The sequence below is a fragment of the Haliaeetus leucocephalus genome, unplaced genomic scaffold (genome assembly GCF_000737465.1).
Source record: "Haliaeetus leucocephalus isolate CR32 unplaced genomic scaffold, Haliaeetus_leucocephalus-4.0 Scaffold295, whole genome shotgun sequence".
Lineage (NCBI taxonomy): Eukaryota > Metazoa > Chordata > Aves > Accipitriformes > Accipitridae > Haliaeetus > Haliaeetus leucocephalus.
The window spans coordinates 3,212,003-3,238,657 of NW_010972731.1; the positions used below are offsets into that span (position 1 = coordinate 3,212,003).

The 26,655-nt window shown below is 45.3% G+C and overlaps 1 protein-coding gene across 1 annotated transcript in view; it reads left to right on the top strand.

The window, feature by feature from the left end:
* Positions 1-26,655, top strand: part of FAM20C (family with sequence similarity 20, member C) — a 58,042-nt gene that overhangs the window by 147 nt on the left and 31,240 nt on the right. The window contains 3 exon segments of the mRNA XM_010570245.1: positions 1-24; positions 1,840-2,012; positions 10,798-10,876. The exon segment at positions 1-24 is cut by the window's left edge and continues 5 nt beyond it. Coding sequence (XP_010568547.1) covers positions 1-24; positions 1,840-2,012; positions 10,798-10,876 — 276 coding nt within the window.

The following is a 26,655-nucleotide window of genomic DNA, read 5'->3' on the forward strand; positions in this document are numbered from 1 at the left end:
CCGGGCGGCCGAGCAGCCCGAGTGGTGAGTAACCGGGTCGGGTCGGGTCGGTCCGGCTCCTTAACCGAGGGTTGGGGGTTGCTCCCGGTGTGGAAACGTGGCCCGGTGCTTCTCCCCCCCCCCGCCCCGGTCCCTGCCTTCCCTCTTGGAGCGGGGGGGGTTGAGTTCCCGGGAATTGATGGAATAGGCTGGCTCGGAGCGGGCAGGGGGTTAAACAGGGCGATTCGGGGCCACCGGGAAAAAGGAGGAATCCTACGCAGGCTCGACCCGTTGCGTTCCTTCCGAAAAAAGCCACGAAACACAGAGTAAACACAGGAGCGGGAGAAGGCTGGGGTACTGAGGCCAGGCCAAAGGGTCTGTATGCCCCGATAGCCCTTCTCCAGCCGTAGTCAGAGGCAGACGCTACCCAGAAAAACAGCACAAGAAAGGGCAAGCACGGAGAGCCTCCCTCTCCGGTACCTTCCCAGTCTCCCCCTCGGAGGTGTGGGGGCTAAACAGTGGGACCAGGCAGTTAATAGATGGAACTTTTCTCCCAAGCAAGGTCTGGTATCACAAAGGCATTCATCCGAGCAGGTATTTCTGCCTTCGGGATCTGCTCCGTGCTACGTATTTCAGCCTCAATTAATTCCCAGGGTCCTAGCACCTCTGCTGCTCTCCAGCCTTCAAAGCAGCTAGTTGCCTCTGTGAATCGTATGCCCTGTTGGCTCGTAAGAAACGCTGAGAAATTTCAACGTCTGAAAAATCAAAAGGCTTAGTCTAATACAACAGCACCCTCTTCCAAACACACTGACATTGTAATGTTTAAACAGCTGCATTGTACCGTGCAAAAGCTCTGTCAAGCCGCAGAGCAGCCAGCGTGAGCTAAACCTTTAGAAAGCGAGGATAAATATTTCTGATTTCCGCCCCACGAGCGCGTGAATTGTCCAGGCCCCTTCCATCTAAGAATCAAAACTGACTGTGAAGTGAAATAACCTGAAAAAGTTCTGGTTTCTCTGAGGGGAGAGGGGGGAAAAAAAAAAAAAAAAAGAAAAAACAAGACTCACAAATGTACAAACATCTGGAGATGACTAAAACCAGAGGACTTCTGGATGGAAGAAATGTGATGGTGTAGGCAGTAGGTGAAGAGTGAAGTTATCGCTGCTGTCCACCATGCAGCTGCCTGTTGTACCTATTTTCCTTAGTGGCTGCAGCCAAAGTTCACAGAACTAACATGAAATTGAGGAGTTAAAAGTCCTTCTAACAGTTCTTTGCTGTAATAGGAAGGGGCAAAACCATCCAGAGTTATTTTTGAGCAGCCCGTTCAGAGTGATCCAGTTTCTTCTCATTCTCTCTTTTTAAAAAAGAGAAGAAGAGAGAGTGGGAGCGTTTGGTAGAAGAGGTCAGGTCACCGCTGCGCTCTCCATTTCCCGACCCAGGTCCCTGTTAAATAAGGGTTCGGGGTGATGCTGTCGTTTGGGTCAAACTCGTAAAAGATGTGTGCAACATAACACAACCTAAACACAAAATCAAACTTGCAGCTCTGTGTTTCTGCTATATAAGGGCCTCTGCTAATGCTCCGTGGTGTCACCCCAAATTTTGCTCCTGACTTTCATGGGCGTTCAATGAGGCGCGATGAGGGGAGGTGAAAATCCATCTCCCCCTTGGCCCCAGGTGGGAGCAGGCTCCTGGCGTGCAGCGGGGACAAACCAGGGACTTCTCCCAGCCCTGTAGCGCTTTGCTTTTCCAAGTTGTCACATTTTGAAGCCCTGTTTCTTGATGCCTGTTACAAACCGTAACATTATTTTTCTCTCCTCATTTTTGGGTTTTTCTTGTGTTGTTCTTTTTTTTTTTTGGTGGTAGGCAAAACGAAGATAATGAAGAATTTTTGCCAACTGGAGAAACCTCCATAGACTCCTACCCAAACTGGTTAAAATTCCACATTGGCATTAATCGGTACGAGTTGTATTCCAGACACAATCCTGCAATTGAGGCTTTACTACAAGACCTGGTCTCCCAAAAGATAACCAGTGTTGGTACGTTCAGATATATATCATTTTTTTATCATTATTTGCTCATTGTTCAGGATCTCATTGCTGTTTGAATATTAATATTTTGCATGGCTTCTCTCTGGCGTGCCTACAACATTGCTTCCTGACTTCTGTGCTCATTTTCCCTGTTTAACATAAAGAGATACTGTCAGCTCTGTATTACCTGAAAAATCGCAAAAGTCTGCCAGCGAGGCAAACCCCATTCATTTCAGAGATCTTATAGTCACGATCAGGCTGAAAGTGCCCTATTCAGTTATTTAAAATAAATATGATAATAAAAAAAAAGGATGGAGAAAAGCAGGGAGCATCTCGCAGGAGCTAGATTTGCATGATTAGCCGATTCTTATTTCGAAGGTTGCGTCTGGCAGCGCTCGTTTTCCCGAGGAAGGAGAGCGGCGGCTGACCTGCAGCCCTGCAGCGATGGCTGCGGGAGGATCCGGCACCGCGGGGCTCTGCGGAGCCGCAGCTTCCCCGGGCATCGCGCAGGGAGCTCCAGGCGAGCCAAGCTCCCGATGAGCAGAGTTCAGCTCTGTTTATTCTGCTTGTAAATCCGCGACGGGTACGTGCCCGTGTCAACCTTTGGCTCTGGTTAAACAAGGTGACACAGTTCAGGGCTGTTCTCCGGGGCTGTTTAATGACAACGTGCGTCTCTTTGAATTTAGCTGCGTAGCAGCGCAGGGAAAAAAAAAACCAAAAACACAACCCCAAACGAAAGGCCTGGGATACTAAACAAATGCACACCCCGTGGTTTGCAGAGGGAGGGAGCCGCGGCACGGCCGGCGGTTTCCGTCAGCCACGCAGAAAATGAAGTTGCTTGCGCTGACCGCAAAGTTGCTAAGTCTGTTTCAGAGGGATGAAATAGCAGGAGCTCTGGAAAAGCGCTGATGGTGTGTTGGCGCCGTGGGGTGAGGTCAGCAGGTCTTTAACCCTGCAAGGCAAAAATTCCCCTGGCTTCAGCAGGAAACGGCCCGGGCAAGAATAGCACGAGCAGCCCTAAGGTTTACATTTTCCAGCGTGTGAATCACAGTGGCTGCTGAGCAGGAATAAGGGAGATCCTCTGCCATCAAGAGCGGACTGGTTTAGCTGATCCGGATGGAGTAGGTGTAAAATGCAGGATGCTTCGCCTCCGTGGATGGAGCTGCCCGCTGGCTGTACTCGGCACACAGCTCTGAGCTCCGCTGGGGCAGGATTTTGAATAAAGCGGTTTGCGGTACCCAGGTGCCATCCCACATGTTGGATCCAAGGGTCCAGTGGGCACCTAGCTCATGAGAGATGACGAACGGGCTCGTTTATTAACCCGCGAAGGGTTTTCTGTCCCGCAAACTCTGGATCAGAGTGATTCCTTAAGGAGCTCAGGTTTGACAATTAAGCCGTGTGTTTTCCCTTTTCTAGCTCAGATGTGACACTGCAGGTAGCAGCAAACTCTGCCCGCGCTCCTCTGGTCCGTGCGGGAGGGTAGCGAGGACACTGTACGGATGTGGCCCGGGAGATTTTCTCCTTGACGTAGCCCTCACCTTTCCTAACCTCTCCCGTCAACCAGTTTCTGGAATATTAGTGACACGTGCGAATGGGGATTGAGCCAGCGCTTTATAACACATTTGTTAGCGTTGCTCTTCGAGCGCATCCATGGAGGAGGAAAAGACGCAGGCTGTAACCGCAGAGAGCGGCAGTGCCCAAGCTGTCCCCAGCTCTGTGCAGAGGTGATGCTCAAGCAAACCATCTCCTGGCTCATCTCTTGAGGTTTACACAAAATGCATTGGCCGTAGCAGTGTTTTGTACTGCATGGCTGCTAAGTGTATCGATCTCTAGTTCCCTCTTCAACACTTGAGAGCTCAGCCGCGTTGTCTGCGCAGGAGGAGAGCAGCGTTTGCAGCAAACTCGGCAGCGTTCGAGCCACGAAGTCTGGCACTTCTGCAGAGCAGTGGGATGGTTAAGGTTGATGTAGGGACAGAGAAGCTGGTGGGAGAGAAAGGGAGGTAGGAATGAGAAGTAACAGTTTACTACTCACTCTTCACTTGATCTTCTGGGCTTGATCTTCGCTTGTGCTTCTGGGCATGTTGCTTAACCTCTCTATGCTTCAGTTAACCTAGCTGCAAAATGGTTATCATAAAAAATAGGAGTGAAATCCTAACCCTGGTGACGTAAGTGGAAGTTTTGCCATTTACCTCCCCGGGGCCATGATTTCACCTAATGTGTCATATAGATGTGTCATGAGGTTTCCATTAATTATGATTTTGATAGAGCTTTCAGATCAAGGGGGGGAAAGGGCCACGGGACCACAGAGGAAGATTTACGATCGTTATTAGCGATTTCCTATGGGATTGTCTCTCTGTTAATGTTTGAACAAGGCTCTTCAGAGCCCAGTAGGGCCTCTTATGCCCCTAACAAAAACACCGAGCTGTGGTTTCTATCAATGATTCAGTACAATTTCCATAAACTAAAACATGAGGTCCATTTGGTATTGGTATCGGTCGCTGTGGGAACTGAGAGGGAATGATTCCTACACATAAATCCCAGTCTAAAATCCAGCGTGTGGAAATGCAAGGGGTCTTTTGCCAATGTAGAGATGCCAGGATCTGAATTTTGCTGGTAGCATCCACTGCCTGCCTCTGTGGGGATTCAGGAGTTTTGTCAGGTTGCAAAGCAAGAAGGAGCATATTGTTAATATACTTTCTTTTTTATTACACAGAGCAGCATCTCTTATTTTATGTTGTTGCAAATTCTTTGGGTGTTTAAAAAGATATGTTTTAAAATAATACCTGCCAGTTTTCAGCTTACTGCAGAGCAGCAGCAGGGATTCAAAAGCATGTCAGATGATTAACAAAGAGTAATATATTTGACTAAAGGGCATTTATAGGGCTGTTATATTGTTTTGCATATTCCCGCATATCTTCTAATTTCACTGGGTTTTTTCCTTACGGTCCATTTTTGTTGGTTTGCTTTTTGTTTTCTTTTTTTAAGGCAGCTGCAAAGATGCCAGGTTAGAAGTACCAAATAAATGGAAACCTTCATAATGCCCCATCTTCAGGCCTCTTTTTGCAAGCAGGACAATTAAATATCCAGGCTTACATGCATTAGATGAAATGGGATATTGCTTTATCCAGTTTCTTCCCAGTGTTCAGATTTGCTTTGGCTCTAATAGAATTAGGTGATTTGCTGTGCGAGTTCTCGATACCTACAGTAATTAGATCCAAACTGCAGCTAAATGGCTTTCTTAGCCACATTGTAATTTCTCTGCTCAGCTTGCATTATTTATGGAGGAGAGTGGTGACCAGATTGATCCCCCGCCATCTATCAGAACTGCTCACACGACTCTGTAACGTGCAGTGTTATTTTAAAATGAAAACGGTGACAGAAGCAATTCCCAAGAGCAGGGAGCACCAAGGTGACATTTTCTTGATGTTAAAGTTTAAATGGAACAAATCAATGGATGGGAAGGAGCATCACATTCAGCTCCCACAGTGACACCTAGAGCTGGCCTTGAAAAGGACAGGGTTACGCAGAGCTTTCAAGCTGAGGATGTATTCTGTGCCCTGCATCAATATATATATGTATTTCCTATTCATTTTGTTCAGCATAAAGGGATAGCTCTTAATTTGATTTAATTCGCTGAAAATTTCCTCTTGCCATAAATAGGAGCCTAGAGAGAATTGCTTTTGCACTGAGCACTGAAACCCAGTTTTCAGAAGAAGCACATGCACAGGCAATTGCACATTTCCTTTGCCTTTCATAACTGTTTATTGCCTGCATAAATAACCGTAGTTAGCTATTTTCTTGCATATTTACAAGGCGTCTGTGCATAATTGTGGCAGCGCTGTCAGCAGTTTAACAACAAATATGGCATGGTGCATTGTAGAGGCAGTGTGGTCTGGGTCTTGCTTGTACTGCTGTCCAGAGGAGCTGTGCTGTGGGATTGCCTGTGAGCAGAATAAGCTTTTGTAATTCCTGTCTTTCATTGGGTTTTATTTTTTGATTCTTTAAATTCTCTGGTTGGAAAGGTTTGGAAACATTACCTGACTGAGTTCATTTCTGAACCTGCAATGCCTTCAGTTTGTACAGGCAGTAATTAGAAAGCAAGCGCACAAGATTACTCAAGCAGTGAATAAATGCTGCAATTAACTGAGGTGGACTCTGCTTCAAGTCAGTTAAAAAAAAAAGAAAAGAGAAAGGCAAGACGCTAAATATTGAACATAAATTCTGGTGCTAAAGGAAATTATAAAAATCTAATCCAAAGGAATGGAAAAAGTGCTGTTGAGAACGTGTGAAAAACACAATGAAATGTAGCACCATTGATCTACTGTATAAGAAAACAATGAATCTGCCAAGAGTCAACAGATTGATTTAATGTACAGTTCCAGATGAAAGGAGGGGACTTAAAATGTACAACAAAGCCTCTGAATGGTTTCACAGATCTCTTCCCCTCCAGAAGTCTTTTCCTCTCTTGACTAAACCGAGAAAGGCCTTGAAATAAAAGTTAGCAGAATTGGCTGAACAAGACCAGATTAAGAGATGATGAGGGCTTGAATTTGTTTTGCAATATGTTCTTTACAGCTTGTACAGGGCCATGTCTCTAGCCTGGGGCAGAGTACTACTTGTTAAAGCCAATCAACACGTTCATGTTAGATTTAAGCTTGATCTATAAATAGGAGTCCAAAACGCATCCGAACGTCCTCTGTTTCAGATGTTACCTGCATCCCAGGCTTTGACTGGATCTCACTTCTCAGGCATTAGCATTGCACAGTTAAATACATTTTAAAATGAGGTAGTGCATCTTCTATATCGGATAGTGTCTGTGGATCAGGAAGGGAATTCAGGTCTTGTATTGGCGAGGGGACAAGGTGGAGAAGTAGCAGACGTGGCTTGTGGCCGTGACAACAGGCTCATAGGTGTAAATGGAGTGGGGATTTTTGGAGGCTTGATCCAAAGTCTGTCCGAGAAAACGGAAGGAATCCCACCGATTTCACTAGTCTTTGGACAAGACTCCAATCCCACAGACACTCGAGCAAAAAGATATCTCAGGGAATTTTTTGCAAAGCCTCCTAAAGTTGGGAAGATTTCTGATCACACCCGAAAGCCATTGCAGTGGGTTAGCAAGAAAAGTTAATGCTGCTTTCCATTTCCTTCTACTTTGGGGGGAAAAGAGAGGCTTTGAGTTGCCTGAGGATAAGAAGTAATGATGGTATTGGGATTTGTTTTTAACGCTATGCCAGTACCTCCAGGAACTGTATGAGACTTGATTTGAGGTACCTGCTGGGAGCTAGCAGGTTTATAAAGTCTTTTACCGAGCTGTTCATGACCTGTGATGATACAGTATATTCAGAAATCTTAAAAAAAAAAAAAAGGTGAATTCGGAGTGTGACTAGTGGTTCCCTTGGAGTCAGAACAGCTTTACGTTGCAAGGCCTTCTTAAAAATACCTAAGCCTGCTGATCGTAGACGCGACAGATTGCGATGGTGTAGCATCCTCCAGTGTCTTGGAAAATTGTATGTGCTGCTTCTGGGTATTACAATTTCTTCAGAAATGTTCCTGCGGGCAGTAGGTGAAGGCACAAGGGCATGTCCGGATGAGCAAACAATGTTTGTTTGGGATAAGCTCCTGGAAGATGATGGGCCTCCTCCTGTTTGGCCGTAATGGCCGGAGGGACTTGTTTAACTGAGGTCTGAGCAGGAAAGGGAGTTCCTGGAGGAATACAGCTCGGAAAATGAGAGGGAAGGCAGTAGGCAGATGTAACGCTAAGTTAGGACAGGGGAAGTAATCTGACCTAGAGGTCTGAGTGAGTCATCTCCAATGAGATCTGCTCTTTCCTGGCATTGCCACCCCCCAGATTTGGGCACCCTGGACTGCTCCCAAGTCTGCTTAGTTCAGAGGTGCATGAAGGGTCTTGCTGAGTTCAAAAGGACAGTCTAAGCTCAGGTGTTTCCCTCTCTGCAGGGATTACAATGTTAGACTCTGACTAGTCTGGACTTGGAGGGTGGCTTTGAATCACCTCCAGCCTGGCCAGCACATCCGCGGCACCGAACGAGCCGCCAAAGTGGGAATATCTGCGTGCGAGTCCGGATCACGTGCGGGGAAGCCAACGCGGAGCTCTGGCACGGGTTTTTGGCCACGATGCGTGTGGCTTCCAGCACGCCCTGCCGTAAGGCACGACGGGACGGCGTTCTCACCAATGTCTGTTTTGGGGAGGTCCAAAGTTTACGCCTAGTAGCAGTGGAGGGACAACATGCCAGCAAAACTTGTGTTGAGTCGAGGCCACTATTGCAACCAATTAAGGCAATACAATAAGATGGATCTAAAAAGACCAGGGAGATGCTTTTGTCTTACTTCAGCTCAATTCCTTCTGACAGGAAACCAGGCCTTTGTGTCTCATGGAAGAATTATTCTGAATTGTTAATCTTCTCCATACCTTTCCCTGCTTGGTGATGACACACTCGTCGTTGAGTTCGGCTGCTAACAAAATCATTATGTGTCGAGTGGCTTCAATTTGCTGAGAAGGCAGTCTTCTCAGTGTATCTGAAACTTTGTGCTTAGAAAAGGGCATGCTGGAACATCCTTTCTTCTTTTTCTTTGCATTGCTGTGATTTCCCAAACGCTTGGCTTCCCAGCCGGACCTCAAAATCGGCTCTATCTTTCTCTTTTCTCTCATGGGCTTACAGGATCTTTGGTATATTTTGGACATACATGTCTCATGGAGGAGAGGGAGCCAATCTCTAAGTCCTGAGCTTCTCAGAATTGAATGAAAAAACATAAATGACATCAATTTTAGAGAAAAAACATTCTTTCTTCGGTTGGTGTGTTGAGGTCGGTGGGCTGGGGAGAGTTGTGTCTGACAGACGGGAGGCAAGTCTGCCCTTTGGTACTGAGGCTGATAGTACTGACCTATACGGAGATAGCCCACATAAACAGGGGTGCAAATTCAGGTTCTGTCTTAAAGAGCTGGGCAAATCCCGCGCCTTCGGCAGCAGCTGGGCACGGAAGGTGGTTGGGGCTGGTCCTGGGCATGGCAGGGGAGCTCCAGCTGCCTCTTTGCTGTCCGGACTAAGCAGGAGCGTTCCCAGAGTGCGTAGCTGGGCTGTGATGGTCCTAGGGCAGCACACGTAGGTTTTTGGCTGGAGGATTGCTGCTTCTCATTGCCTTCAGGTACGAAAGGTACTTCTCATTGCTGGGTACGAAAACGCCTACTGCTCCTTCTTCCCTCAGGTGCGGATCAACTGACACGTTCTGCACAAGAGAGGGAGTTTAACATGGGTGAAAGCCATGTGCTTCTGCTTTACCTGTTCAGTACAAGTTATTTAATGCCCTTTAATTTCTAATTATTTATTTGTTCCTTTGGGATAAACTGGAAATGCAAGAGAAGGCTGGGGTCAGCAAAACAGCAAGGCAGGAGGGATTTTATTCTAGGGGAAGTATAATTACACTGACCAGATTTGCATAGCATTTTGTTTAAAAAATATAGATTACAAGTGCTGAAAGAGAGCTGATGACCTGTCAGTAATAAGGCACAGAGATGAGTAATTAAAAGGATGTGCAGCTAATGGCATTGGTTAGAGGAAAAAAATGTACAAGCTATATAGGTGGAACAAGGGCAGCTCTAAGCTAAAATTTACAGAGCAAGGTAACTTGACATTATGGAGTTCTCCAGTTGCCATAGGTTTTGTCAGAACTGTAAAGAAAGGGATTGATTATCTGATCATTCATAGGAAGCATTTTTAAAGGACTGACTCATCCACACAGACACGACTGCCATGGCCTGCCTCCCCAAACACAGAAGTGAATTAAGGAATCAGGGTATAGGTCATTTCATTTATTCAGAGCAGTTTTGATTGAGATGGTAAAAAAGCAGCCGGTTTGCCAAAGTATATATTTATCTTTTTAAAGTAGCCTTATCATCAAGTGAAATGCGTTTTTATGAATTCTTATATTAAAAAAAATGGCTTTAGAAACACTATAATCTGGCTGTTAACATGATACTGTCCAAATTGTTCGGACTGGTATGAATAAATGTCAGTCTTAAATTCCCATTAGCTCTTCCGCTGGCAAGTGAGCGCATTTAATGTTTGAGCCAAGGCAGCCCTCGGTGTGCGGCGTGGACCCCAGTCCCTGCCGCCTCCACGTGCCCTCTCCCAGCAGAACCAGTGACGCGCTCCCCACAGCTCCGCTCTCCTGTACGAACCACCTTGGGATCCCTTCGAGTTAATGGATGGGCTTGGATACATACCCGTTGTGCATAGAGGAGGTGAATTTACATATCTCTACTGCTCGGCAACAATTCTTGAAATCGCAGCAGAGAGCAGAGATTGCTATAGTATCTGCTCATACTTTTAATGAAGGCGATGTCTGCTGCGCATTGGACTGTACATCCCAGCTGCAGTTGTCTTCGAAAGCACCCCATCTCCTTCCCCGGTGCGTGTCCCTTCTTAGAAGGAACTCCAAAAGCGACTGAAGACAGAGAAAACAAGACTCCAATGGTCTGTTCCTATACACGTTGCTCAGTTAGGGTGCTTATGGAGGTCGTAGTGGTCAGCTGAAGAAGACAAAGACATGTCAGGGAGTACGACCCATTTTTAGTCCTGGTCGGCAGCTCAAAGCCCTCTCTGATACTCTGCACCCGCTGAATCATCTCTTGTCCAGTTCGGATTACCCTGCTTGGTGCTCAGATGCTGCAGTGCTGAATCTAATAGAGAGCAAAGGATACATGATTTTGTTTCAAGGAAGCTGAATGTAAGTAGATCCACATGTAGCATTTTAAAGCGGTTTTGTTTTTTCCCCACAGCAATGAAATCAGGAGGCACCCAGCTGAAGCTGATCATGACGTTCCAGAACTATGGACAAGCATTGTTCAAACCGATGAAGTAAGTAAAAAAAGTCTGTGTTGTAAAGTGAAATTGTGGTGGAATAGCCTGTTGCTATTTTCTAAGCCATTATAAGTTTACTGTAGTATCTCTCAAGGTTAACGTGTGTGGTTCCCTAGGCTCGCTGCTGAATGTAGAGCTTCAGGGTCCGTGGAAACCTTGCCCTGCTAGGCTCATACTAGGTTCTGAGGAGTCTTCAGATACATTACAACTTTCTCAGGAATGTTATTCACTCTGATCTCTGTGAAATCTCCCGTCATAAATACAGGATGTTTTCAGCATTTCTTTCTTATGTAAACTTACTCTGCAGGCCTGAGCTTTATCTCGTGTCAGTGCTCCTCTGGAATATGGCCAGACAAAAGAGATGGTTCAGAACAGCTTTGCAAAGAGCTAAATAGTATTTGTCCGATAAATTATATTTAATCTGTTGATTTATTGTTGTTTGTATTAAAGGTTCGTATTAGTCATTTGGCTGTGGCTATGCTGACTCCTATGAAAATAAGTTTATCTGAGAGCAGTACTGCAAGGTAATGAATCCAGAAAGGGAAGGACTGGGATGATGCAGCCTTGGTTTGTGCCTGCCTAGATCCCACTGAGATGAGGGAAGTTATTCAGATACAAAGCAGATGTAAATGAGTTCTGAATCCTGACCTGTATGTTTGTGTTGTAATAAAGAAAATGACTCTGTGCTTATTGTAGAGGGTTTAGCAAAGACACTCGGGGCTGCAAAATGTTTAATGAAGCTACTCAGTATCTGTGTCAAGGGTACCACTGGAATAATAAATTCATTTCCTCCTTTTGTTCCCACTGTAGGGAAGTTCAGTTAATTTCCTCTAAGACGGTCCATAAAAGACTAAAGTAACCGAGAACGAGTGGTTTGGAATATGTGTTGGCATTGTGTTACAGCAATAGTGGGGAGCACAGCTCAGGGGGTAAGCTGCTGACTGGAGACTGAGAAATTCCCTGTTTCACTATAGGTTTTGCTATTCTGACCTCAGACAGGTACAGATTTGACTTGATCTTACTTGACTGCCAGAAGGGCCAAATAATTGGTCCCACTTGCCTTCAACCCAAGTTTAAGCAGGAACCCTCCTTACGTGCTGTGTGTTCGTCCTGGGAATCACAAGGAAATCCTATGAACTTCCAGGGAGTCCAAGGCATTCGTGCAAAGGCCAAATGCCTCTGTGTTATTTCCCAAATTGCATGCAAATTTCTCCCTGTTTCTAGTGGATCATTGATTGCCTGAGAGAGGTCAGAGGAAGCCCAGATAATACTGGCAAGTCAGAGGGAAGGTGGTACCAGAGAGCATCTGCTCCAACATCTTCCCTTCCTCTCTCTGCCCTCTCCCTGATCATCAGATCATCAGATTATCCGTGCATGGGTCCATCCCCTATATCTGCAAGTTTGATGCCTATAGGTACAATTCTTAATTGTGTCTTGTCCCACATGCGAAATGAAGAACCCAGCAGGTTCGAGCAGCCTTTAAGTATTTGGCAGAATCATGGTTGTGCTGTTGGCTTTTTACATAATGTGTGATTTGTTTGTTCTCCGTTTGCTCAGATGCAGATAATCTCAATCTTTATCATTGGTATGACATTGTAATTCTGGGAATGCTAATGAGGTCAAATCACAAGTTTACCGTTTCTACTGTACTGTACACAGCCTCAGCAGGATGATGGATGACAATAGAGGTATAGCCACATTCCTGGGTAGAAGCAATTACTACCATCCACTAGAACAATAACAGAAAATGATGATGTCTTAATCACTCCCTTTGCTTGATTTGAAGGGCAGCAACACCCTATTTTCCCACTGCTCTTTGCATTACATACGCTACTGGAGAAAGCAGCATTAGAGCTGCCGTGTTCCCAGGCACCACACCTTACAGTAGCAATGCTGCCGCGTTTGTGCTGAGCGTCGCTGAACACATTAGTGATTTTGAATAAGGATGTTTGCGAGCATTTGTCTTCATTCTGATAACAGCGATCAGGGAGCCAGGTGCTCGGCTAGCGTTAAATCTTCCGAGCTCCTTTGGCATCTGGTCCCATTGGCCTCTTTCACCAGCTTGTGGACTGTTGTTGATGAAGTTCTTGGAGAGGTTGGCGGCATCATTTCTTTATACAGAAATAAGCAGCCTAGAACTAAAAAAAAAAATAATAATCAGGCTTTAAAGCTATGAGGCTTCTTCTTGTAGGACCTTCTTCAGGCCGTAGGCACCTTCCAGGCTGTTTCTGGTGCTCCCTCTTTTCTGCAGGGTACCCTTCTGATCCAGGCTTCTCAAAGCTGGCTGTGCCTTCCCAGGACAGGAGGCTATAGAGAGCTCACAGATCAGGGCCAGACATCTCTGGTCATCAGGACTGGCAGTATAAAGTACATTTTTTTCTAAATAGTTTAATTTGAGGACCATAAAATGTCATCTTGGTGGCTACTTCTGAGATGAGGTGAAGGAAGCCCTTGGTGGATGGTCAGGACGTCTCCATGCGGCGCATCCTGTGTGTTTCAGTTGTTACTCTGTTATCAGCTCCATGGCTTTTCAAAGCAGCAGAAATTATGCTTTTCTTTCTCCTGAGCTGATAAACCTCTTCATACAAGCAACCTTCTTCATGAACCCCAGGTAACAGGAACATTAAACAGTACTGAGTGTCCAGCTGCAAGTGAAAACTGGGGCCTCAGTTTATCTCTCAGTGCTGGAGGGGGCAATATGAGTTTCGTCTCTATATCAAACTGAACCGAGCCGCTGTTTTTTAGAGAATAGAGTTGGCATCAGTAGGATTTCAGGCCTGATCCCAAGGAAAACTGGTAATCCAGAGTTTCCCACCCTGCCTGGGATCCGAAGTGCTGAAAGCTGAATGGTGTGAAGTACATATAGGGTAACATGTAGACACGAGACCAGTCTCTACCTGGATTTGATTCATTTGAACTACCTGGAAAGCTGTTTTTGCTGTACATTGCTGTACTTGGTATCTTCCAAACTGAATTAATACCTGTGAACCCTTCCCTGACGCGGTCGGGCATCTGCTGGCAGGAGGGGAGGTCTCCAGACCTTTGGCAGTGACTTCTGCAGGGGAGTCACAGCAAAATGTGCTCGCTGGCAAATTGCTTGAAACCCCACAGAATTCATCTGACTTGCTTTGCCCTTTCCCAGCCTCCCAGTTCCACGCTGAATTTATCCAGGGAGCAAGCCAGCTCCAGAAAGGCCCAGGCAGGATTTGGAAACGAGGAAACCAGAATCTGCCTTTGGCACCTTTTGTGCTCAGTGTTTGACATTAACTGACAACTCTTCTTCATCTGGTCATTGATTCAGGCTAGTGGAGCAAATGAGAGGAGGGAAGCTTAACAGTCAGGGAAATGTGATAGCGGTAAATAAAGCCTGATCAGCGGCAATTATTTTATTTATTTGTCGCTCTGCATCTTCATTTCTGAAATAATTGCCCATAAAGTATTGCAGAGCAAGCCAAATCTCTTTATAAATCCTATGGCTCAGTGTAGATTCCTTTGCTAATTCCAAATGCATCATAGAAAAAGCGAGTATTTGCTAAAACTCCAGGGAAGATTTAATGTATTTGCAATGTATCTTACAGTTAATGTGTAGTTTTATTTAGCTCATAACAGTTCAATCATACAAAATTATTACCATATGGGACAGGAAAAAAATAACAACCTCCCCTTCTCCCATGATTAGTGTGTATAACTGTACTAGTATTGTACAGCATAATAAAATTTATTTACATGATCGCTGATATCTGCAGCTGCAGCTTTCTATATGACTTATCAGTCAGGTAGGGATGGTGTAGAGCCATAAATTTCAAAGGGTTTTGGCTTATTTGTCCAAAAAGAACATGCACTTTATAGTTTTGTTTGGTTTCCCTTTGTTTCTGCTAGCTGGTGGAGTTAAATAGCTGGCTCAGCAACAAAACCAACACACTATTTTTTTTCCTTCCAAGGCTTTATTCTTGAAGGGGGAGATTCTGCTCCAGCAGAGCCAGGGTTAGGATTCCTATTGCATATGCTGGTGCCAGGATTTTGAGAGAGGTTTTTTACAGCTCCTTATGGAAAAGCCAAATAGGATCGAGTAGAAAATGGCATTTTGTTATAGGAGTTGTGAGAAAAGTGTCCTGTGGTACGTGTTTAAGAATGACATCTCTCATTCCCAGTTTTATAGACCGCTTTGTAGAAATGTGTAGAAAGGGTATTCATTATAAAATCTTTGAGGTTTATTTGTTCCATTCAAAGAAATACTAGTGTATCTAGTGAACTCGCTTTTGACTGAAACTGAGATAAAAGCCAGTTCTGTTCCAGCTTTAGATTTTGCTTGATATTTTTAACATCTTTCTTTCTTCTGTTTTTACAAGTCGCAGTACAGGATTGGTAAGAGCCACATGGCTGTTTCTTTCAGTAACTGAAGTTTGCAGTAAAGTCTTTATTAAAGTCGCACCAATTAGCATCAGGGTGATATCAGGCCAGAAGAGACTTCTGGGGTCATGAAATCCAGCCTCCTTGAATCGCAGGCGATTGTCTCGTGAAATCCCGTTCATTAACTGATCAAACACTCCCGATCGCCTTGTTTGTACCTTTTGCCCCCGCTATGCCTCCTGAAACTCGCTGCTGTAGAAATGTTGTAGAAATGTAGAAATGCTGTGGGAGCATCTCCTGGTTCCTGCAGCCCTCCGAGACACGACCCGTCCCAGCACCAGCCACAAAATAAGCTGGTAGTCACAGTCTAGCGCAAAGCTAGCGCCCTGCCGAAATAAACCAAGCACACTCGCCTTTAAGCTTCCATAACGTTCCTGTGGCATATCTTTTGGCTCAAAGACATCCACACTGTTAGCTGGGCTGGAATCTAGCAGCCAAGGTCATGGGGAAGATAATATTTTTCTTTCGAGTGGCAAAGGAAAGCTTTTTACTGGCTTTTAAATGTCATACATATAGCGACAAAGGATTAGCAACGTTCTTTAAGTTTCTCTTTGATTTCCTTTCAGGATTGCTCAACAAATAATGCATCTTTTGATAGGGATATTAAATAAGCCAAACAATCCCCATAATATAAACAACTGTTAATCGCTTTCATTTCCTACAGTAATATTCCCTTTCCAAAGCTGCAGTGTGACTGTTGTACCTGTGAAATGCAGCCTCCAGGCCTGATTATCATATCAATTAGGCTGGTATAATTCTTCCGAATTGGTAGCATTGCTTCCAAATCAGAGGAGTCGAAATGAACCTCCGAATCGGGGCCACTGGAAGATTGCTTTCCTTATTACATTGCATATCATGCTGTTTTGAGGAAATATATTTTGCAAACCTGTTGCATTTCAGCTGGCAGGCATCCAGTATAAACATACTGTTATAAGTCAACATAGCAATTAAATCAAATTGCAATGTTTTCTCTGAGCAGCTAGAGAAGTGAGATATGCATACAGTAGCTGCTATGCTAGAAGCCTTCCAGGATTAACACTTCGGCACACTGGAATGTGCTGTGTGAAACCTGACTGAGCAGTCGCTGGGCAAAGTACAAACCCAGCCGCGATGTTTTGTCACTTGGCTTAAGCCGTGTTACTCTCCCGGTCACTGGAGAATGCTGGGTCTGCGCAAGGTGTGTTACCGGCGACCGAAAGCTGAATAAACTGGTCGGAAAGCTTGAAGCTGGTAATCCCAGAATTCAGTTTATATAGGCGTATCTTAAAATTGCAAGGAGCGCTGTCTCGTTACATCATGAAGAAGAAATGTTTTCTTTGCTGCTGGAAGTAATAATCAGTAATCAGATATTCTGTAGACCTCGTCCATGAGATTTTGGGGTTTTTAAGGTCATTCAAATCCTTACCTACCAAATCCCTGCTGAAATGTTTACCCGAGTGAGACTGACAGGCAGATTTGATCGTACTTACATCAGGAATAAATCTGGAGTGAACTGGATGAATTATATCACTTGATATTTAAAGTACATGAGATCTGAATGTGGTCCTAAATAAGGACAGTAGAGGTTGCCGTGTAGTATTTTAGTTCTTTAACTTTTGGTATATCGTGCATGAAATATTTTTCTCTTTTATAACTAATCCTGTTCATCAGATCAGACTTCTTCAGTATTTCAATGCAAATTGTGTTTTCGGACTCAGCCCTGCCTCTGGTCCAAATCTCATTTATGCAGATGGGAAAATGTGCGGTGACTTCAAGGGGAGCTGGATCAGGACTGAGGCTGACTGATGGCCCTGGACAGCAAGGAAATCCAGTCTTCTGTCTGTCACCCTGCACCGCATTTCCCCTTGCCACAGCTCAGCAACTGCTGGCTGAAATATCGATCAATCCCATCCAGCCCAGGAGAGATTTGTTCTCAAATTCTGCAAGCATGTTTATGAAATGACCCCGGAGTCAAAGTCTGCAAAGTCCAGGTAGCTCAAAGGTTGTCCATTTCGATTAGGATCCGTAGGGATCCGCGACAGCAGCGTTTCACCGTGCTGACAGCCAGGAAGGAGAACCCAAAACCTCTTTCCCTCTCTTTGGGCACCAGCTCTGTTGCGGTGTCCCAAGCCGAGCTGCCCTGGGTTTTCCCCTCCTGGAGCCGGGCAGGAGCTGCTCGGAGCCGGGACGGGACGAGATGAGTCCCGGCGGTGGGAGGGAGCAGACTGTTTTGCTGGATATCACCGTGTCCGTGGGGTTCAGCCCCATCCCGCTTCCCAGCACTGGGAAGCTGCCATCCACCACTGCTGGTGAATTCTCCCCCAAATCCCTCTCCCCTCGCTTCCCACGGCACCTTCAGCTCCTGGCAGGAGAAGACTTCGCTCCGCAGCTCACAGAAACGTCAGCCCCACAGTCTCTGTGACTGGGGCTTTTTGCACAAATAATTCAAGCCTTGCCTTTTTTAACTCGTTTGTTGGGGTTTCTCCGGCAGATGATAATGCGATGCTCAGTATCTATTTTTGTTCGTGTCTTACACAGACGCAAATGGCCACAGGTACTGACTGTACCTGCCCCTTATCACCGTTTTAAGGAAGAGCTGAGTGGGCAGTCAGATTTTACAGTAGTGAAGTGTCTCTGCTTGATTAGCCGCTTTCTAAGTGCTTGTAGAATCTTGCTAATTAGTCTTCAGGAACAAGGACATCCTGTTGTTTATTTTTTCTTTAAAGCCAGTTATTGCAGCAGCTAACTTTTTTTTTTTACATGTTACCACAGTGTATTAGGAGAGAAGCATCTTCAGTGTCTGATTTTAATCAAGCTACTTCTTCATTTTAATTTTCTGCGTACCAAGAAATGTAGTCCTGCGGCTTTGTCTTTTAATCAGAGACCCACTTTCAGTTCCTCAGTTTATTATTTCACACATTTTACCCTGTATCATCCGTGCAGAAAAGCGGCAAATGTTATCAAGGGAAGAGCTGGCATGAAATACATAACCTGTAATTTACTGCTAAGTAACGGGGCTTGGCACACAGGGGACTTGTTGGTGTAGCAGTGAAGTAAGATGTCCTTAGTAAATCTAAGCAAAAAAATGTGTCCAAAATGTTTTCAGTGGGATATGCAGATACCACTACCCTGAAATATTTCATGGAAATTTGTCTCCGTTTCTCTACAATTTATAATCCTTAAACTAGGCTCAAGAGACTGAAATTCAGGGAGGGAAAATGATTTGTGCAAGACTTGTGGTGTAAACTAGAGGCTGAAGCTGTTTTCTCTCTGGAGCAGCATGCACAGCTTTATCCTGGAGACGAGTTGCACCGTACTCGTCTCCCCCCTTGGAAGGAGTTATTTTTGGATGTTTTGTGGAGCTAAATTGCTCCCCCTCTGCCCTTGGTCCTTATCTCACACAGGGATAGCTCTGGGGATGCCCACCGCTTTGGAGGGTGGAGATGGGGATTTGGCCGCTCACGCCAACATTCGTTTGGAGTTTGCTTACTCTTAGAACATCCAGCTCCTTAAAGCCCTCAACATTTCTACAGGTTTCTTGAGTTAGGGCTGCTGGCTCTCGCAAGGGGCAGGAGATGAGCAGCCGGGCAACGGAGCTGATGAAACGGCGTGTCTGGTGGCTGAGGACCCGCGTCCAGCGTTGCTGGAGGTCACCGGTTCGGGCGATACAGTCCCGTGTGGTCAGTGACGAGACGAAGGCTGGGTGGCATTCGGGAGAGACCCACAACCGAAGTAACAGCGTCTTGCAGGTCAAGACAGGAAGGTTTTGGCAAAGCTGAGAGCCGTAGGAGAGAGCGCACAGTGCCCGTCCGAACGACGCCCTTGGCGCGGTGCTATTGGTGACTCACTGTTGTAAACAAACAAAAAAGTGGGTTTAAAATAGCCGTAATAGCTGTTAATAACACAGCTTTAGGACATGCTGGACATTTTTTACTTTTTATTTTTTTCATTTTCAGTATCTGGTTCAATAGTGTTAGTACTTGTTGACTTACAATTTTCCACCCTGCCATAACGTTCTGCATGTGGGTAAATAAAAGTGAGAAAGCCTGAAAGACTCATTTGCATGTGAAGAAGTAGCAGAAACCCAGAGTAAATAGCATCTGCAAATGTGTGGGAGCTGGAGAGTAGCGGGGGGGACAACAAAACTGTTGTAAATAGAAGCAGTTTAAAGTGCTGGATTATGCGCTACGGATAATAAAATATCCCAAGCCAGCACGTAAGCCAGATACTGTTCTCAGCAGCAGCATCCAACTGATCCTGTTAGCACTTCAAGCCCCTTTTGTAAACCTTGCTAATCGGTGGTCCAAATTCTTCATGCAGGGGTGGTCACCCGGCCAGAGGACAGATAACGCCATGGCTGTGCATGGAGACCTGTAATAGTTAGCAGAAATATTGCACACAGGCTTCAGCTACACACAGGCTGCATATGGATTTTAAACTGCTTTGATTAGCTGGCATGAAGCAGCAAAAGAAATGAAGATGTTAAATTAATCTGTAGATTTAAGGGGAAATCTAGCAATGACTGGTATTATTTTCTTTAGTTTTCAGTATGACTGGCTTGTATTTTGTTTAATTCTACCTCCTGATACACAAGAAGAGAATTTTGACCCAGTGTATTTGTGTCTCCCTGTATTTTGTGCCTGTTTGAATCACCACGATACGATAATCCGGCCAAAATTTCAAACAAATCTCTTTTGCATCTGATTCTTTAGGGGTTTATTAAGCAGCAAATCTGATTCCCAGGGCACAAACCCCAGAGGTTTTTCAGCCTTTCATGTTGCAAGCCCAGGTTCTGTGTCAGGGCCCTGAGTTGAACCTCAACCAGGAGGAGGGGAAGAGCGATGCTGTGGTTCCAACGCCAGCTCTGCCTCCCCGGGGCTTTTTTTGCCGGCAGAAGGACGGGATGCAGCGAGGAGGCTTCGGGCCAGCCCTGGGCGAGGTGGGGACGGCAGCCGTCCCCTTCGGCAGACACCCAGTGCCCCCACGAGCCTCCGTGTCTCCCCCCAGTTCCCACCAGTGGCCAGCCTGACGTCTGGGGGCTCTGACACCCACAAAACAGGGGGCCCGAGGAGGGCAGAGCCCACTTTCCCCGTTGCCTGCCTAATTCTCCCATTAGAAGAGAATTAGGAAAAAAATTAGCCGGAAAAAAAAAAAAAAAAATAGCTGGGAAAGCCAGCTCCAAGTTGAATCGCGTCTGGTTGGTTTTTTGCAGCCTCCTGCCCCCAGGTACGAGAGCTGGGGAATTCAGCCCCAAACGTGCCCTTTTTTTCCTCTGCCTGACCTACTCGTTGCTGCCCGTGGGGAGCCTCTTCTCGTGCCTTTGCTTCGGAGAGTCAGGCTTTCGTGTTCCCGATTGTATCACGGCGTCTCGAAGTTCTCTTGGCGCGCGCTGGGTATTTTGGTACAGGAGCGGCTTTTTATGGGCTTCTGTAGCACTCAGGGCACTAACGCTTCGCCCGAAGCAGCGGCGAAACCTCCACTTCGGTGCTGCGGTACTGCGGGGCAGCGCTTATCCGGAGCGATTCCGCGGCTCCGGGCGGTGTAAGCCCAGCTGGGGTCCTGCTCCCGTTAGCAGTCGGCGAGGCCCCACGGCAAAGATGGGTTTTACGGCGTATCCAGGCCACCTCTTCAAATTCCGGCTCTTTTGGCACCCGTGAAATTGTCTGACAACTTGTGAGCGGGCACCGTGCCACGCAAGCAGATGGGCACGAATGTCCTGGCAGCCAAGAGCCTGGGATGTTCATCTGGCAGAGGGGAGCGAGAGCCGAGCTCCTCGGTGCTCGTGTCCAAATACCCGTCCCCTCCTGAAGTTACGGTGGGAAGAGCGGGCACGGCGATGGGGTGTCTGCTTTGGGCACGGGGTGTTTCCCGGCAGAGGTGATACTCCCCACGGTCTCTCCCTGGTTCCTGCCGCTCCATCGCTGAGGACAAGGTAGTTTCCGAGATGTTTTCAGCCCCAGCTCCCCGTTTTGTTGGGGACAGCCAGCACCAACGCTGTCCTGTGTCCTCCAGAGACTCACCCTGAAGGCGACAGCACAGCAATTCTTTTTTTAACTACCTCTGCTAGGTGGTTTCCTACGAGGGGCTGGCTCTTGGCAGAAGTGAATCCTGGGATGAAAGGATTAAACCAGCCTCTTCGAGGCTTCGCAGAAATTGTCACAAGGGCTTTCTTTAAAACATAACTCCAGGGAAGGCTTATCGCCCCGAGGGGCAGCTTTTCTCACACAGGCGTGCATTTGATGATGATTGACACTTCATTAATTAACTGTTATTAATTAACCCCATAATCTGAAAGGATGGAGGGGAAGAATTCCTTGCAGGCCTGGATCCTGTCATTTCTTTGAACACACGAGTCCCCTGTTCTGCTGCACTCCCAAATCCATCTGTCTTTGGGACCGAAGGAGCTCGTAAAGAAGGCAGGAATAATGAACAACTTTTATAGCCCCCCCTTCACCACCTTCATTTCCTGACAGCCGCAGTTTAAACATGATTTGCAGGAGTGAGACTATTTGTACCTATTACTCTGAGTTTAGAGGAAGAGAAACGTGAAAAAAAAAAAAAAAAAAAATCAGTTGTCGCCTTTCAGCCTCCCCTTGTTCCCTGCTGTGCTGCTGTGTAGGATATGATGCTGGGAAGGATGCGGGATCCGTCCGTAATATAACATTGGCTCCGCGTGTGGATGGTCACATACCTCCTTTTAGGCTGGTCGTGCTACGAAAGCCCCAAGTTAGGACAGAAAACCTTTCTTGCCTCTCTGATTTAGCTCCAGCGTGATGACGTCCCCGCTGCTCTCCACAGCCTAAGCCGTCCTAAAGTGCCGAGCTGCACCCAGAGCGGCGGCGGAAGGGACAAACTCTTCCCGTGCTGACTTCAGCTGGGCTTTGCCGGTGTCCTTGAAGACTTTATTTTGCTCTAATCGTTTTGAGCCAGCCCATATCTTCTGCCAGTTCTGCCTGGTGGCCTCTAACAATCTCATATGTCAGGCAGCAGCATGATTATAGCTTTGTTTAACTTACTTCGCATTTGCCTTTCAAGGAGCAACAATGCAGCAATTCGGTAGACTAAATGTGGCCTAAGAAAAGAAATTGTCCTGTTTATCCACAAACACCAGCTTCTTGGGGTGATGCCAATCTTGATAAGACAGCAGTGGTGCTGATAAGCCAATAGTCATAATCACCGATCAGTGTTTCGCTGATGTTTTGGCAAGGGTTTGTGCCCAATATTGTTGACCCTACGCTTTTCCTATTATGTGCCGCATCCTTTGGCAGGAGAAAGACCTTCTCAGGGATCAGAATGGTACCTATTTTGCAGGAGGTGCCTAAACCGCGTTATGTTTGGCATGGCTTGTTCCTTTTATTCAGGGTCGTACATCAGGGTTCATCCCTCCCATGCAATTTCAGGCACAGCAGGATTAATCCTGCCATTTTGCATCTCTGCAATTGGGAATGGTCTCACATTGCTGACATCTGAATTACGTTTTTAACAACAATTTCCTTTGTTACATAAAACGAAGCCAAAACAAACACTGGTATTGGAGGCTCACTTTCTGGTTTAAATAACACAGACCTTTAAAAGGATGAGGGCTATGAATCATTTTTGTGTAGATACTGGGTTTGTGTTGTTTACTTGCTTGTCTGTGAAGGATTTTGTTCTTTTTTTTTTTTTCCCTGGCAATGTAAGTCTATCACTCTTGATGCAGTAGGACAGTTTGGAAAAGCTCCCTGGTCCCTCTTATCTAACTCTACTGTTATTAGATTATTGTATTCTCTCTTCTCTCCCTTCCCCTAAAAATTTACTCACTAAAAGGGTAAAATTGCAGTGTATCGAATTGCCTGATAGTGCACCGATTCTTTGTTGCAATATCTTCTAGATTTTAATAGCTACAGGCCTTGAAACTATTTTGGTGTTACCAAAGACATTTAATATCTGTGAACTTAGGGAAGGTATTTTCTGGCACTCAGCAATGACTCCAATGCCCCAAAGAATTACACTCAACAGCCCTGAATTTCAAAGCCTGACATCACTGCGAGCAAGGAATACAAATCCATCAACAGGAGCAGGATTTTAATTGCTTTTGAATGATTCTATAGAAATCTAAAATTGCTTTGTGGGATGAAAAAAAAATCCCCACTTTTATCTGTGAAGAGGTTTTAATTCTGGTGAATAAAATAAGTGGCTGCTATAATAATACAAGATTTTTTCCCTCTGACTGTGTAGCTGTTCCTTCAGCCCCTGCCTGCTGGGATTTTATCCTTGAGCAGTGAGACATCGGAGTTCATCAGATATTATACGTGGCAATTGCCAAACCAGGAGAGGCTCTTTGGTGGCTGGAAGATTTGTGCTTCCATTACATTAGCTGTTAAAAAATGAGACCACCTGCATTCTTTTGCAATGTGACCTTCTCTAGCTGGTCATATGCTGTGTTTTCTCTGTGATCTGATCTGATTTTAAGGGTAATCAAAAGGCCAACAGTGCTTTAAAACCCAGTAATACCTTGACTCTTGCTTTATAGTTTTCTTTTCTTTTTTTTTTTCTCTTTCTTTTATGAAAGGAACAAAAACCTCTGCAGACATTTCTACATCTGGCTTAGCTTCTGGTTAAATGCATCCTCAGGGAGTGCTGGAAAATACACCTTCTCCTGTTTCGAAGGGAAGCAAATGAGTCATATTTTCCAAAACAGTTTTCAAGGAAAGGGATATCAGAAGTTGTTTGTATTTTCCTGTTTAACAGATCTGGCGAATACTTAAAAATGGTCTGCGTCGCAAGAGAAACACCACTGGGGTGTGAATATTTCCATTGCCTTGGCGAACGGCAAATGCCTTCCCAGCTGGCACGTATCGAGGGGGCGTTGGGACGGTGCAGGTTGGGGTGGTCCCGTCCCTGTCCCGCCCCTCTGGTTTGGGGGGGGTCATGTACTGTGGCAGGTTTGCAGGCAGAGTGGGCATTTTTTTCCCCTCCATCACTCCCCGGGTGGGCTCTGAGAGGGGTCGCATCGATTTTCGGGGTCTGGGGTTATTGGGTCTCGGTGGGCGCGGTGGAAGGGCTCTCCTGGGTTTCAGAGGGAACCAGATCTGGTTTCTTGTCTTATCTCAGCATTTCTGTTTGTCAGTCAGCTGGAGGAATCCCCTTCCCCTGACCTAAAATATTCAGGATGCCCAAGGGAGGAATCGCAAAGTAGGAGATATACAGGGTCCCCAAACTGGAGACCACAGTGGAGGTGGGGAGCCTGCCCCATCTCCTGCCTCTCCGCATGGAGACCCTTTCTGAAACCCTTTCTGAAACCCTGAACAAACCTCAGCCCGGGCCAGGGCATGAAAAAGGTGCCAAAACCCCCATCTCCACCCAAACCGTCATCACCAATGTAGCTAAAACTTTCTGAAGGCTCTCAAGGACATCAGCAGGCATCTCTCAAGTGGAGTCACAATATCGTCTAATACTGGTCAGTAATAACATTTCCTTAACCAGGGATTAAAATTATTGTTGAGCTTGTTTTAGGGAGAGAAAAAAAAAAAAAAGACAATCTAGTATTTTATATTTTAGTTAGCTTTAAACTTACAAAAAGGTGATTGGTTGCAGCATCTGAAATTCTGCACTGATATTTTTCCTGTCATGTGAAGCATGTTGATACTAACATGTATTAAAGTACAGAAAACCTTCCTATTGAGGGCTTTAAAATATTTTTAATTATTTTCAGAAATAAACCTGGCCATTATTGTATTTTTGAAGGACAATTATTTTGTCCTTTCTTGCATAACTACACATTTTAAAATACATTTTAAAATAATTATTTCTAAATCGTTTTTCTTCAAATTGACCATAACAAACCAGACAAATCTCTTCAGGATTAATTTTCCACCTAGCTGAAGAAATTAGCTATTGCTTTCTCCCTCCCACCTCGAAGCCGTGCTAGAATGGTTACCTGGATACCCTGCCTGTAAAGGATGTATGTGCTGAAGCAATTTAAATAGCCTGATTTGTCATCTAACTGCAGACATCATTAGCAAAGCATTATTTGGCTGGAACATTGTAGGCTGAACATGGATAACTCCTCTGTGTTGAGAGAGATTTAATTTAACCACCTTGTGACCAAATATTGCCTGTCTTGAGCGTAGAGCTGCAGCAAGTCTAGTGTGAGGAATACGAGCTGTATCTGCGTGGGAAATTATTCTCCTGTGGTGTATAGCTATTGGAAATGTACTCTGCATCAGGATGAAACAGGCTCTTTCAAATATGTTGCTTCAGAATCTACTGGTTTGTTTATTTGGGGGCAAGGAGATAATTTTTGTATGATGGGGAAGAGGGAAGGGCAGGAAATAGAAGCCTGGCTTTTGCTTTTTTCCCCTGTCACTTTTCTCCTTGTCACAGTCCCTGTTTTAATTTATTCCTCTGGCTATTGTCTGTATTTTTCAAATGGTAATTCCATCAGGGTGGAAAGACCCTTATAATCAGGTTTTAAAAAACATGCTGGTGAAATTACAATGATGACTTGAAATTAATTTTACTGCATACGATAGTGTGTAAAGCAGAAAATAGTGGCCTCCTCTGATAAATCCTGCATGTCAGAAGGCAGAAATAGTCATTTACTTGGAATCTGACTATTGAGCATGGTCAGGGAGGTGGTCTGTGCATAACAATAAGGAACGCGTAAAAACAAATCTGAGCTTTATAAAGAGGATTTTGTTAGTTCTCAGATCACTTTTTAGGTCTGGACTGAACCTAACATACCATTTTAAGGCTTTAACCAAAATCGGTTTATTTGTTGTTGATTCCAGTACGATTTGAAAACTCAGCTAGAGTCTGGAGATTTGTCAGGTAGGTTCAATAGACCTGCATTCTCTCATCTAAGCTAATTCTGCAGCTACAGCTGAACTGCAGGAGCACCGCTATTGCATAGGTGCCAATTACGTATTTCTGAACATCCTTCTTGGCAAATCAACTCCCAAATCAGGTTCGGGACTCATAGTCTTAAATGAAGCACGGTTGCAGAATATTCTGCTGATCTATGGTGCAAGTCCTTTTCCTTTAGTAGTAATTGATGTTACAAAATGTTTTATGGCTTCTGTCATTAGTATTCCCAATTGGCTCAATCTACAATTTACTTCGTGCTGTAAAAATGCTCAGAATTTTCTACTGATTAGCAGCAACAGTAGGGCATGTTTCTAGATTTATCAACATGGGATATTTTTGGGTGGGTAAGGAGTCTTTTGTCTTCAAATTAAAATGTGTCTAGGCACTCTTTTTTGTTACAAATCTAGCAAAACGCAGATACTTTTGACGTGGTAATTAAATTCTTTCAGTGGCATACAGTCTACTATGCACAAGGCTTCAGTATAATGAATATATTTATTTCAAGGAAACCTACAGTATTTTCCTTGCCATTTGTAGGA